This window comes from Xiphophorus couchianus, chromosome 21 (assembly GCF_001444195.1).
Source record: "Xiphophorus couchianus chromosome 21, X_couchianus-1.0, whole genome shotgun sequence".
NCBI classification, from domain to species: Eukaryota; Metazoa; Chordata; class Actinopteri; order Cyprinodontiformes; family Poeciliidae; genus Xiphophorus; species Xiphophorus couchianus.
In genome coordinates, this window is record NC_040248.1 from 15,209,816 (window position 1) to 15,225,326 (window position 15,511).

General features: G+C 40.8%; 1 protein-coding gene across 4 annotated transcripts in view; it reads right to left on the reverse strand.

Moving 5' to 3' along the window:
- The window catches only part of zfhx4 (zinc finger homeobox 4), a 97,636-nt gene that overhangs the window by 36,802 nt on the left and 45,323 nt on the right, over positions 1-15,511 (reverse strand). For all 4 annotated transcript variants that reach the window (XM_028004783.1, XM_028004782.1, XM_028004784.1 and 1 more), the window contains exon 6: positions 5,453-5,687. In XM_028004783.1, coding sequence (XP_027860584.1) covers positions 5,453-5,687 — 235 coding nt within the window. The remainder of the gene's footprint in view (positions 1-5,452; positions 5,688-15,511) is intronic.

Consider the following 15,511-nt stretch of genomic DNA (forward strand, 5'->3'; position numbering starts at 1 on the left):
GAGACCTTGCCCAAAATGGAAAAAAAAAGAAAAAAAGAAGACAAAAACCACTGGAATGACAAAAACCACCTCCACCACCCAGAGGGAGAAAAAGGATAAAATTAAGTAGTGAAAGTAAGGCGGGAGAGAAAACCTAATACCTCAAAGGTTTTTGGAGTCATGACTCTTAAAATGCTCCTTGTGGAAACAGCAGAGCTTGTTCCAACAACGAGAATCAGATGATCGTTTTATGTGTTCGCAGCGATTTGGACACAGCTTGAAATACAGCTTGGGTGGAGTGGGTTGGAGCCCACTTTTGCTGTGCCCATGTTCCATCACTTCCTTCTGGATGAACACAAACACGCCTATATCCTCATACAAGCGCAGGGATAAGAGGAGTGCATTAGGCTCTGTTTTTTAGCCTACAGCTGCTATGTAAATGGTTGGCGCGGCTACACTAATTTGACAAGGACCAAAGAAAAAAACAAAAAAAATGTCCCAGAGCCTTATCACTCAGAGAAAAACAAAGGGATCCGGAACACAGAAACACTGTAACACATGCACACACTCGCATACGCACAGGGTTGTGCACATGATAAAAGTGTTGTTGGTCTCTCTAAGTCAGAAGAGGTCTTTTGTTTAAAGGGGGGAAATCAGACAAAGAGGGTCCTCTCCCTCCCTCTTTAATGCATGTCGGGTGGTGGGTGGATGGGTGGGTGGGGTGGTACAGCAGGATGGAGATGTGTAGATGGTGGGTTGGTGGAGTATGGATGACAGGCTGGGCTCTCTGAAATAATTACCTCCATAAGATCCCATCTCGTTTTCCTTTTCTTTTTTTTTTTTTTTTTTTGGTGAGAGGGAGAGAGGGAACACAGAAGGGGGGGAAATGACAGAAAGTATGCAGAAAAGGCCCCATGTTTCTGCTCGGTCTGACTTATGTGGAGCGTTACACATGATGGAGAGCAGGGCTAATGGTCGAGGTTACACACTCACACATGCACACACCAACTGCACCTCGTAGCGATGTGCTTTGTGGCTAAACAAATGGTGAAATGGTTGAAACAGAGCCGACAACAGAAAAATCACTGTAACAACCGAACTTCAGAGAGCCTTAATGTCTCCAAAAATCCACCTAAACAAATTGTTGAAATTATGAAACTGATGATGGAATACCCTTGACTTGCCATTTATCATAGTTTTCTTTCCTTTCTTTTCTGTTTTTTTTTTTTTTTTGTTGCTTGAATTACACTACACAGCTCCACTCAGGGTTCATCGCAGAACAGAGAGAGAGAAAGAGAGAGAAAAAAATATAATTCTTCTAATCACTTTTGGACGACCCTCAAAGAAAAATGGCATCCGCGTCCTCCATGTTGAGAGGGAATTCATTTATGCTTGCTCTTCTGATGCAAACTGGCATTTTTTATAAACTCAATTTACTTCATCGCTTATAATTGTACACAAAGAGACAGTTTAGCTCAGAAATGTGCACACAGTGAGGCTTTTTGTCTGAAAGGGACCGAGATGAAAGATCACCATGAAAACTTTTTAGCGTATGCACAGTGACTGTTCACTCCCTGCACTGTTCATTCACATAACTGTTTATCTTAAGATGCATTTCCAAAAATTAGACTTAAATGGGTGAATAATACTGAAATTCCCAAAAAATAAATAAAACAGTACTCACAAACTTAATCAAACAATGCACCACTAGTATTGCTCCTGTCTTTGTTGAAAACACTTTTTACTCTTACAGTGTCTCCGCATTGCCGTATCCCTAATTGGGCCATAAAATCTGCATCCAAATTGTTTAATGAAAGCCATTCACATGTACATAAAGTCCAGAGCATTAGAACTCTTATTCCCAAATGAGCCTATAATTATCTGGCTGGGTTCCAAGTCCCAGGCTTTAAGAGAAAGATACCGGTCAGCACTTAAATTAATCTTTTTCATACCGGCCTCTAATGAACAGAAAATGCTCGAGTCAGGAGTTGCAGCCCCAGAAAACTAACAGCCCACATTCACACATGCACAAAAACACGCATCACCCTCAAACCCAAGACTGGTTAAAAATGTTGCAGACTATAGAAAGTTTTGCCACCTTTAAAACAGTTACATCATCTATCATTATGGTTACATACAGCAGTAAATTGTACATATATTTTCTCACAGCAAAATGTGTGCATTCTTGTAGAAAAAAAAAAAACCCACTAGACTAAAATTATAAGACAAGAAGGTGATCCTTATATGTTACAATCAACTCTCCGTCTGAGAGTAATGAGACCTCATGTCGCTAGTTCTAACAATATTGATCAAGTCCAGTCTGGTTAAACGCTTTTCACATGCAACTTGCTCTGGTGAAATAACTAATTAGTGTGGGATCTGGGTGTAAGCGTGAGAGCGTTAACCTCAACATGCTGTTGTATCCTTGTTTGCGACTCTTATTTTGATGCTAAAAAGGAAATACTGTAGTTCTTGAGTGGCACTGTTCTGTAGTCAGAGTCGGCTAATAAAGACATCGTCTGACTGGACCACAAACCGTTTCAAAAGCCCTCCAGGAGCCTTCACCACTTTTAAATCATACGTGGCAGCGTTTTGGCTTACCGTGGAGAAAAGAAACAATGACAGGATAAATGAGTGAAGTACTTTGTAGGGGGAATGTGAAAATACAGTATCTGGATATTGTTATTGCAAGACTTTTGATGCTAAAGTTAGCATCTGCTTCAAAGCTTGACGGTTTGATAATTGGTCAAAATTTGAGCCACTGAGACTGAACTAAACTAGATCATTCTACATTAATGAGAGATTTTTGTAAAGAACAATTTGAGAAACATGTAATAGTTCCAAAGTAGTTTTTTGCAGTAAATCCATTTTAGATTTTCACAAGCAATAAAACAAAAATATATAGGCAAGTCGAAACTCAACTGAACTAGTCTTTCTACAAAATAAACAAAAAAGGAGATTTTGAATTTTAGCCTAAAATTGTCAGAAAATCTAATCTTGTTTTTTTTAAGTCAGACTTTGCTTTTAGATTTTTCCTGTTTTTTTGTTATTAATTGATCAATAACCAAAACTGAGTATTTATGCCAATATAATAATGCAACTGAAACATTAATCATGTTAAAATGTGTTCAGTGAAAATACACAATAAAATGGGCATCTAAATAACCCTGATTTAGCATCCTGTGTGTTGCAATCTGGATCTGTTTGTCTTCAAAGCTGTGGCGAAAGCAAACGTCCGAGCAACAAATGTGCCGTATTTTATCAGAGAGAGAGGTATAGAAGGCAAATATTGCTTTTGACAGCCTCAAAACCTGCTTGTGTTACCTAACCAGTGATGTTAAAAGTGGCTTAAAGCTTCTGTTTGGACTGAAAAAAATGGACATGAGCAGGAGTCCGAGGGAGATTCAACAAGCAGGACAAAAAAGGAGAGAGGGAGAAAGAGGGAGGGATGGTGGGGCCAAGTTAAAATGTAAGGTAATGATTTATCTAAGCATGTTTTGCTGCTGCACCCTGTTTCTCACCAAAGCTTTGATCCATGTGTAATTAAAACCAAACGTCCTCCAGCATCATTTCTATTTCAGGACTGAAATCTCCTCTCCTCTCCTGTTCGTGTGAGTGTGTGTTCTGATTCATACATATTAGTGAGTCTCAGTCTCCATCTGTTTTTGGGAGTAAAGACACAGTCTAAACAGGATACTTTGGGGTGCACTGCTTTAAATATGAACATGGGCTGACACACACTCACACACACGCACGCACGCACAAAATGGATGGATGGCATAATGGTGTGCAGAAGTTCTTCTGAAAACGTGGGACCCCCTCGGCTCCCTGCACCAACACTCCGCCTCACTCTACCCACCCCTTCAGGTCAAGCAAAGCAAAAGCAAGTTAAGCACTCATTTTCTCCCAGCAGCATTAACATAGGGATGACTAAATAATGGACCCTGACTCTCAGTCTTCTGGTTTAAATTAAAGCACAGCCCCCTCCTCTTACACCCTGCAACCCCTCACCAACCATCCAACCCCCACTCAAAAAAAAACCAAAAAAAAAAGAAAACGATTAATCTTTTTTTTTTTTTTTTTTCCTTTTTTTTTGTCTCTCTGAATGTTTTACAGTTCTGTTACACTTATTAGCTGCTGGCAGGACGGAGACTCTTAAATGAAAGCCAAATTGCTTTGGTCATGAGAAAGGAAATGAAAGCTCACTCCAGGGAGAGACTGTGTAGCCATAGCATACATGAGAGTGTGTGTCAGCAATGCATGCGTGTGTATGCGTATGTGTGTGTACGGGCCTTCCACTGTGAGATCCTCCCAAGGTGAAATTTCATAAGCTGACTGCTTGCCGGCCTGGGATGTCCCTACGCATGGGACGGTGCGTGCTTGTGTGTTTCAAATATAAGTGCGGCAGCCTAATGGGAACAGCATGCTCATTTTGGGGAGATTAGGGAGAAACGGACGGGTCTGCACTGAGAGACGTGATCTGGATGCGAAGGCCCAAGAAAAGAGGGAATAAAGGCAGGAGCATGTAACAATTAATAAAGAAAAACAAAGGTGTACTGAGAAATTGACATCTGATCAGAATCAGCTGATTTCAATCTTCACCGTCCCTGACTGAGGGGTGGATGATGGAATCTTTACCCAATCAGTCAACAAAATCACAGCCAGGTCTCGCTGACAACTCTAGAGTGTTGAAGTTGTGACTGAAAAAAGCAGGGTTGAATTTGTCAATTTTCTGTTTCAGTGACTTCTTTTTAACTAAGGCAAGGGAAGCCAAAGGATGGTAATCTAGTTAAAAAAAAATATTAATATATAAAGCAATTATGTTTGTACAGAAAGAGAGAGACAGAGATAGAAAGATGGAGAAATTTAAAGCAGGTAAGAGGAAAGCTGAAGGTAGAAGAGCTCATTTCCTCTGTTTTATCCTTTTGGATTTCCGACCACTATCTGTCACTGACCATGCTGAAATTGGAACATTGGCAGGCTTTCGAAAATCCCAAAGTTTCCCAGTTTGAAATACAAATTCATAGTGTGTTTGTCTTTAAATATAATAAAGAGATATAAGAGTAAAACAATAAGTTACAGCGACTGTCTCTCAGAAAAACTGTGATGTCAATGATCACTTAGGCATAAATGGTAGAAAAAACACAGTGAATGCGTCTTGTATTACATTATTATTCTCAAACGAAAATAGGAACCAGCCAAAATCTGTATTGGAAGATAAAACTTTTACAGAGACCACAGATTGGAAACTGGCCACAAAACTCTGATTAGTGCATCTTTAGAAGAAAAGATGGGCGATATGAGCAAATAAAGAAAAAAATTCCTGTAAAAAACTGTGTATGGAACCAAAAGAAATAGCACGTAAAAAAAAAAAGAAGGTAAGTAAAAGATGAGCTACCATTGAGACAACCTAATAAATTCAAGTTGGAACGAATAAACGTAAGAAAGCAGGTTTACTGCTCGAAGAACAGACCTGGGCTGGCAAGGCATTCCTTGACTTGAAACATTTCATGCAGGCTCAGTCCATCATCATCCCCTCCCAGGCCTTGCTGGTGCAGCTGGAGTTTCCTCAGGCCTTCGTTCTGCTGGTGGCGAGCAGAGCGGGCGTGCTGCACCAGGTTGAGGCGGGCCTTGGTGGAGTAGTCACACAGAGTGCAGAGGTAGACACATGACTCTTGACTGTAGGCGCTGTCCTGCTTCTGCAAGTGCTGCGGAACAGAGAAGAACGGGTGTTAGCAAGTCGCACAAAAACACAGAGACCGGGTTAATATGCTTAACCTGCAAAAGCGACCCCTTGCACAGACGTTTAAAATGAACCGCACACATGTCCTGTGATTGAAAGAGTTTAAAGATTTTTTTTTTTTTCAAAGTCCAGGTTTCTGTTTTGTCTTTGCCACATGCACTTTGTCCAGCTCTCCTCATTGTCGGCAGCTGTGGGGGTTTCTCATTCAACGTGTGCTGTCAGTTGCAAGCCCTTAATTTTCCAGTTGCCTCTTTAATGGCATTGCAGCCATGCAAAGCTACCCCCTACCTCTTGTCCCGCCCTCTGTGTTGTATAGGTGCATGAACCCACATGCACGCCAACCCCCTCCACCTCACCCCCCACCACCCATCCCACCTTGCCCTGCTCCCATACACCCAGTCAAGCCAAGCATATCAAGTGTGCTTCTGTTGTTGCTGCCGGGCTAATGAACAATGCACAAAAACAAAAGAGCAGGCCAAGCTTTTATTATCTGATCCTCTGCTGAGGGAGGGGACTGGGGGGACGGAGAGCGGGGACGCAGGGAGCAGAAGAGAGCAAAGCATGGAGACAGATACACAGAGGTGGCTCATGAAGGTTGGTTCTACTTTGTTAAGATTTATTCACACTGCTTTGTGAGAAACAGGTGCAGAGCTTCATACATTAATTAATACGTACAGGGGTATGCGTGGGGGTGGGTGTGTGTGTGTGTGTGCATAAGTCTGTGAATGTGTGCTAACCGGCTCTCATATCCTTCTATAGGAAGATGTTTCTTTCATGGTGCAATTAAAACTTAGGTAATATTTTCATATCCTTGCATCATTTCATTTAGAGCAAGGAGAGACTCTAAAAAGATGCACGTGAAGGAGGAGGGTGTGCGTGTATGCGTGTGTGTTTTTGGATGTTCATGTGTGTGGAGGGAGGAGTGAGGCGCAGGTGTGTGAGTTCAACACCCCCCTCTTCCCATTTTTCCCTTTGACAAACAGGGATTAGCAACATAGCTACAGCCGCTAACACATCTTTTCTCTCTGTCTCTCCCTCTTTCTTTCCTTTTGTAGGGAATCTAGCGAGGTTTTTTTCTCACGAGACGGTGGGACGTCCCCTCGCAGAGGGCCCTTTCAGAAGTCTTAAGTTTTAATTAAGTCGGAGTTGTCAGAAAAAGCTCCCCTAGTCCAGAGCTCAGGGCCATTAATTACAGCTATCTTTGTTTCTCTGTGAAAGGAGTCCTCCTTTGCTTTTCCTCTCTTTCTTTGCTTCTTTTCTTTCATCCCCTCCCTCTTTTACAGGAGAACCGAACTGCTGAGCCTTTCTATAGAAACCACACACGTGTGCTACGTTAGCAAACAAGCATTTATCACTGGCAAAGGCAAGAATGTTATATATATTTTTGTCATTTTGTTGAAATCAAAACTTTATCTATTATTCCAAATAGCACGGCAATGGATTCTAACAAGAATCTAGACTCTAAAAAGTAATACTTTCCGCAACACAATGCATAAAAATGCTACTACTGTTTTCTCGATGGACACTCTTTCAATGTGTTTTATAAAAAAAGTGAACCAGTAATATCTTCACCTTTAATCTTTTTATTATGTCACAAGAAATGTGACACAATAAAAACTCAACATTTTCTCATTGCTGACACTGCATGTATAAGCTACCAGGTCAGGTTTCAGAAGTTATCTAAAAGAAAACTGTATTTTCTTTCACTCCGACTATGCGAGAGCACGATTTTCAGCAGATAACACGAAGGGTAAATGGAGTTCAGCAAAATGTAAATTGTGTCCATCATGTAAGATTAGGAAAGTCTTTGAAAATTTTAGAGTAATGATCTCTAACTGATGTTTTAGTATAGCTAGCTGCATTAAGTGGACTATTTGATAAAGATGCTGAATACTGTGCAATGTCCATTCCACAAGTCATTCTCTCTTTGTTTAAAAATATAAATAAAATGGTATGAGTGGCATTTCTTCACAAATCTGAATTGGCAGAGCAAAATAAAATACTAATAAAATAAAACTGGGAAACTACAATACTTATCTTAAGTAACCTTGCACTTTTTTAATTGTCTCACCACTTAGTCATACTTTAATTTAAGAACGTACATTTGTACACCTTATATTTAAAACACTGGTGGATAAAAAATTAAAACCAATACATATTTCTACTATAGAGACAAGAGACCGGGCTTAGTGCTGTAAAACTGTTTTTAATGCAGTCATGTTCCATGAAGATGCCTCTAACGAGATTCGTATTGCAAGTCTTACTTATTATTTACAGTTACCCCTTAGGCATGGCCACAGAGAGAATTTTCACAGTGTCAAAATTAACATTTTCATATCCATCAGTTGTGGTCTAAAATACCACACATCCCTCAACTTATGTTGTAAGGTTTTTAGGATGTGAGGCGTCAGCTGGGAGCAGCCAAATGATATACTTGGTGTTGAACCAAGCTGCCGGATAGGTTTAGGCTAAATATTAATTCTCTCCCCATCAGCACATTCCAGAGGGTTTGTCTAAGACCAAAACTAGAGGCTGTCTGTCGCTCTGTGGAACGCTGTGGGCCAGAAACGCAGGCGGCCTGGTGATCACAGGCCAGAACCATCCATGATTTATGAACTTTTAAAGGAGCACTTTGACTCCTGCCAGGCGTGGGCTGTGTAATGCATATTCAAACACACAAACACACTGTTCCTGCTTCTGGATTTGCGTCTTCATGCATCTGCTTGCAATGTGTATGTAATTTATGCCATGGAAGGATTGTCTGTCTGGAAATGCGCTGCATGAACATTTGTATTGAGTGTCTTTGTGTGTCATGTGGTAGAATGGCTCTAAAAAAAAAAAAAGAAAAAAGGGCCATCGATGTCAATATGGCACCTTTCCAAAGTGGCTGGTGGTTAATTGTTGTGGATTAGTGTTTGGCAAACAACCAAATAAGCTAACACTCCCAGTGGGCCAATGAAGATCAGCTACACAGCATTCCCCGGGTGGACCTACACATGGCACAGATGGCTACAGATGACAAAGGAGGAGGATGCACACCCATCGTATAAATGAAATACAAATTACAACTCTCATGAGTTCCTGTTCGCCTGTCAGAAGCACAATATTGTCAACACTCAATCATACACACTCACACACACCCCCCCCTCACACAAAAACACACGCCTGCACTCACTGCAGCGTATGTTAGGCGAGGGGAGGGGAGCCAATATGACAGGTAAAGGAGGCTCCCCTGTGTAGTTTTTTTTTTTTTTCCTTTTTTACCTCTGCTGCTGTGTGTCTGTTTATGTGTGGATGACAGAGGACCGCATTCATTATGCAGAATGAAATGTTTACAAAACACCTTTCCTCACACACACATATATACAAAATGCGTGTACGCACCTCCCATCCACTCGCTCGCTCACTCACTCACTCACAAGGATTTGTGGGGAGAGTCTCTGCGCCGCTGTCTGATATCCATTTGTTCTATCTGGGGTGACAAAGCTGCCTCATTAACTGAATTCTTAATAAGCCAAGCCAAAAGACATCTTTTCACAACTTCTTTTATCTCTCCCTGCACACAAAAACGCGAGTTTGTGTGTGTGGATAAGGTTTCAATCCATCCATTCTTCTGGCTCTGTGTGTTTGGTTTTTATGCATGGGTAATTTCCACTCTTCATTTTACCTCATAAGTGTATTTCGGCGCTGGTCTATAATTTCAATACACTTTTTTTTTTTTGTCTTTTTGTGTGCTTGTGATTTGTTCGCCGCCATCATAAAAATATTTTGAAAGCAGCGCAGAGCACTGGGGTTGCATTTTCCTCCATAAACCAAATGACAAATTAGCGCATTCAGTACAAACATGAGTCTCTCCTGTCATTAAGTGTAGAACCAGGCAGCTAATGAATACATACTGAAAGTAAGAATGCTCTTCAACAGCAGCTGTGTCTTAATAACCAGTGTGAGTGTTGTAGCATGTGCATACACGTTTTATACGTAAAGAATCAGTGATCTTGCCGTCGTCTCGAGTTTGCTGAAAGCGTACACATGAACACTGCGGAAATAAAAAAAAACCCTTTACAGACTTTTATCAGTGTTTTTTAGCAGAACCCTGGAGCTTGTTGTTGAGTATACCTTCTTTTAGAAACGCTACCAGCTTCCGGTGCTACCCCCTCGGGCCCCCGGGGGCCATCAGAGACAAAAACAGCCCCACTTGGACCAGTAAACTACAAAAGCATGCATTGTTCCTTGAAAGTATTTTAAACACATACCAGCACTGCCTGGAAGACTGCCAAGAGTAGAATTCCATCAGTGCTACCACCTCTCTAACACATGTTACTGCTAACCGCCACTCAGCCCCCAAGTCATAGATGTAACACAAGATCATTGCCAACGGAACCGCTGGCAGACTTCACCGCTGAAAGGATACACTGAAGGCCCAGGTATGTGCCACCTTGCTTTACTCTGGTAACAGAAGTATGTTGACATTGTTTTGGCACTGCACAGGCACAAAAACAACAAGGCACATAAACTGCTGAATTTGTATGCACTTTTTCAAAGTTGGCCTCTCTCTCTTTCTTTGCTTTTAAAAGCTATAATGTGTGTTCTACACATTGATGTGACACAAAACTGTTTAAAAATCCCAACCTTTAGCTTTTTGCTGAATTTTTCACTATCTGGCGTTTTCAGAAATTCAGAGAATAATATTTTGTACTGCTAAATTGTTTTTGTCAGCTCTGCCTGCGAGCAACCACCATGTGATTTCGGTTTTGAAGCTTGTCTGAGAGACATTGGCGTGATGGTGAATGTGGCTTCGGTCACCCAAAGCAAAGTAGTTTGTTTATTTTGGGCAAAGAAATTAATGACTTATCACAACATCATTTCTAATAAGTTTTACTGAAAATTTCTTCTAAATGTTATCTAATTTTCCCAAGCTTTCTAAATTTTACTTTGCTACTTGTCAGCAAAGAACGGTAACAGTTATTGGAACTTTTGTTGAAAATTATACAAACACACAGGCCACTTCCATTTCATTGACTCTTACACATGCACGCACACCCCGTCATTCACACACACTTGTAGCCCTAATGTACAGTATCTCTGCCTAGACATCCAGGGTAAAAGCCATAGTTCTCTGACCTCTAACCTCTCTTCTGGTTGAATTACTATGTCTTTATCTTCTTACAATGTCTTTAGACAAGGCAAACACGATATCCCATAAAGCCAACCCATACCAGAGCATAGAAAATGTAACAACATATTAATAACAGTAAATTTACAGTATAATGTGTCTTCTTTGCTTATGGTATTCAGATCTAAACCTAGTATTTCCACAAAGATTTATTCCCCATAAACCTTTGCACATTTTGTCTCAGTTTTTAAGTTTACCAGAATTTTTTGACCAATATATGGTACTGAATATTTGTAAATATTTTAAAGATTTTCAAATAAAAAAAATAAAAGCTGAAATATTTGAGGCACATTTTTATTTTTGCCCATCTTTGAAAAAAAACAAAAAAACTTCTAGGACTTATCTTCATACATCTTCTCATCAACTCAGTCCAATTTTGCTGTAACCACTGACAAAAAAAAAAGAATCCCTCCAGCATGATGCAGCTACCAACGGGGTTAATATGTTATATGTGGTGAGGAGTGTTAATGTTCCTCCACATAGTGTTTTGCATTCAAGCCAAAAATAATGCTTGGTCTCATCTATAAAGAGCACCTCCTTGTGGTGTCTCCTTTGTGGCTTATTGCTTTCTTATTGGTACTTTTACATAAAGGCCAGATTTGTGACCTCTGTGCCCTTCACATAACAGCCATATTTATAAAGCACTAAAATGAAACATGTGGACCCTATTTCCTCAGTAGTTGACTTCTAATGACGACTGGTTTCACTGGAATGTATTTAGGGCTTTGCACAAATGCAAATCATGCTTCACATCAGATTTTTATTTGTAAAAACAAAAACAAAACCATTTGTTCTGTTTATTCTACTTCATAATGAGGTGTTAGTTTTTTCTGATCTTTCTCAAAAATAAGCAAACCAAAAATAATGCTATAAAAAAACTAAGGTTATTGGTTGGAGTTCGACCAATTATGGAAAGGTAAAGCAGTTTTGCGGGCATGAATATAGGGAACTGTATTCTCCATGTATCACACCAATTATATGCCATGCAAATGTAAATAATCCATCTTTGAAAACAGACACACCTGCATTCTTCCTCATTGGCTCATGTGTGTATGGAGTCTTGAAAGTCAACTCACCTCCATCACCCCTTGAAAATGGATCAGTATTTACATTAGCATTAGATTTAGACAGCGTGGCTCAGCCACTTAGTCCTTATTAACCATCCTGACCTTAGCCCATTAGGGTCTAAAAGCTGCTGCTTGTCTCCATCGCTGGCAGGTGAGACTGACCAGACTTCACCATTTTCCTACACTATCAACGGCTGCAATTATCTTCTCCTTTGACTCACATTGGGACAGAGATCACAAAATCCTTCATTATTGAACTGCTAGTTGGGGTGTATTTCTTTCCTCAACACTTTCCAAGCACACAGACATGAATGGTTTCATACAAGCCTAACTATTTTCAAATCATGAAAAGAACCAAGGAGAGGTCAAAGATGGAAGAAAAAAAAAAAGAGGATTACCTTTTCAGGCGACAATATTAGAGACATTGTTTACACTGCTTTGAATTTGCTTCAAATTTGGTATTTTTGTTCAATTTAACACTTAATTAACACAGTCCAATTTTAATTAACACTTAAGAAAAAGAAGAAACACTGCTTTTTTTGCAAAGCCTGTTGTTCACACTGTACATTATGAAGCTCTGCTGCTGTATAGTATCCAAAGGAGAATAAAATATGATAAAAGTACACATCGACAGACGTGAAGCAAAAGAGGGAAATCTGTGGCGGAAAGAACAAAAGAACAAAACATGGAAATATAGAGAGAGGGAAAGATAGGGGAGAATCTAGACGAGCATAGTTGGGTTCAAATCACTAATTACACATTCCTGGGCTTGTGAAGGGGAGTATTGTTTTCCATTTAGCCCCTACCCTGTCGCATGGTTTTACTTAGCACAAAACAAAAGGTACAGGGAACAAAACACAAGCCTAATACCAGGGCCTGCTAATGACAGAGAAATGGGGGAAATTATCCCTGTGGTGGATCCTCGTGAGAAAATGGCTGGTGATGACTGGACAAAGGGAATTCATTTTGAAATTGTCAGAAAATGGCAGACTGCTTTCCATAAGATTTTCAAATAAACAACCACTCTGTCTAACACTTTACAGACTTTTCACTGCATATGTTTACACAGAACGACTCTACAAATAGCTTTCAATAGATTCCTCTTTGGAATCTACACATAATGAAGTTTCAACATCTGTGATTATTACACTTCAGCACATTCAAGTAAAGTTAGATGGTCAACGCTTTTTCTGTGTCACTTATTGGGCATACGGCATTTAAATAAGCAAAAATGTAAGCCTATGCAAGAGTGGCGCTCTGTAGGAAAAGCACAATGAAAGCACCTCTTCAGTGGAGCTATTTTGCATATTTCCACAGGAAATCAAATACCTTGCAGTTGACCTACAAGATGGCACACTTGATCTCTCTCTTTACAAAAGGCAGCCATCTCTGTCTATTTTGCCCACCTCTTTCAAAACTCAAGCAACTGCATATTACCGAGCACAGAGAGAACATTTACTGACTCCTTACATAAACCCTCGGAAACGTACAGTCGAAACAGGCTTCGGATGTTCCAATCAGTCCTATAAACCCATAATGATGAGCTGTGCTAGGAACACGGGGACCTCTATGTTTTCTGCAGGAGTCACTGGAGAGGTTAAGCCAATAGCACTGGCAACACTGGGCAGAATGGCCTGGCTGGTGGTGTTTGCCCAGGCCCTAGCCGTCGAAAAGAAAGATATTGTTTTGCCCTGAAAAAGCCTCAGCCACAGTCCGCATACCAGCGTCCACTCAACATACCAATGGGGCCTTTGAAGATTACTCAAATGTTTGCCTTTGCCCGCCACCCCCTCCGCTCCTATTCCTAGTCTTAACCTAGAGCGCTTCCAAAATGAGGAAAAGATGAGAAAGGAAAGAGTGGTGAATCATAAGCACTCTGATTCAAAACGTTCTCCTGTAAGCGATGGGCAACAGAGATTTTGTTGCAGACTGATCACTTGCAGGTAAATCGCAGCAGTAACAGTTAGAGATGATAGACCAAGTGTCACATAAGTTTGCTGATCCTTATTTACCAGTCGGCTTCTTAGGGTAGGGAAAGTTTATTGTACTTACTATCATCCACAATTAGAGTGGACTATAATAATTCCAATGGGTTAATTTAACAGAATGTGTGGAGAACTCGGGACCCACTCACCCCCACACAAACCACATTAATCCTGAACAAGTAAGTGGGCTTTCTATCAGGTCTATTTCAAAGCATTAGGGATTACCTCGCAGAAACTAAGCTGCTTGAACTCACAGGAGGTCAGCGGTATTGTGCTGCTGCAAAGATGGAGAGCCTGTGGTAGACGCAGATAGACAGCAGGACAGGTCAGTTCCCCTTTCCACAGCTCTCTGACAACATCCCCAAATCCTTCTCCCTCCTCTTTCCCCACACTCTTTTCATCCCTGTCTCCCTCTCTCTCACCGTATAATCGAATATCTCCCACTACTTATCTATTCACTGAGCACCTAATGGTTAAAATCAATTACAGCTGGTATGCTGAAATGCCGAATACGGCTACACATGCTGATAATGACAGAGAGCGTGTGAGACTGGGGGTAAGGGGGAGCCCAGAAAGAGAGTGACTTGGGATTGTTCCAAGGGAGTAGCACAATTACCTCCAATCGACTGATTATTGATTTGGAAGGGCGTTGAGGACTATTTCAGTTCAACTTTGTCCATATCAATATCCTGATAGAATCATAAGGCGGTTAGAGCATGATGGTGCTATCTAAATACAATTGCAGAGCTAATGCAACGTTTGAAACAGCTGAATCGAACGATTATATGACAACTTTCATACAAATTAAGCGCACGTTTTAATGTCAGGTGATCTCAAAAGTAAATCTAATTAACTCCCACTAAAGAATTCGTCTGATCTCCCTGCCATGTGATCTGTCTGAAGTTGGTCTGATCAAATCAATGCTTCAAAAGTGGAGACAACATGCCACCAGGGATCATATTTGTGCTCAAAGCACCTTCTTTCTTTATTACTTTTTTTTAAACAAAAGGTGTCTGTTGTCTTAGTGAAAACAAGATAATCAAACCCCAAGAGAAATGAAGGGATAGAAAGGAGTCGGAGGTATATACAAAATGTGTTTGAGAAAGGGGTGTATGATTTGAATATGGAGGAGGGGAGTGTGTATTTTGGCCAGGATATAGTGAGGATGAGCGGGTTAAGGAGACGGGGAAGAGACAGAAAAGCAAAGACAAACTCCTGCCAGCTTCTTTGTTCTTGCATCCCTCATACTACTCCCCCTGCTTCCAAGGCCTTCACAACCCCTCCACCCCCCACCACCACCCTCATCCTTCCTCTGTCTCCACTCCACCCCCTTCTGCTATCGTTCCCATACCTGTCAGCCCAGATCTGCTTCACAGTCTCCTGCACATGGACACAGCCCAAATGACCCACAGTGAGGGGTGGGAATGGTTATTAAAAGGATCACATCTGGCTATTAATCCGAGAAAACCGGCAGTGTCTGTTTCTCCGTTTCGAAAAGACAGAAACTCACCTTTTATAATCAAATACACAAAAAGCATTTACGTTGCAGCCAGAACTAATTCAC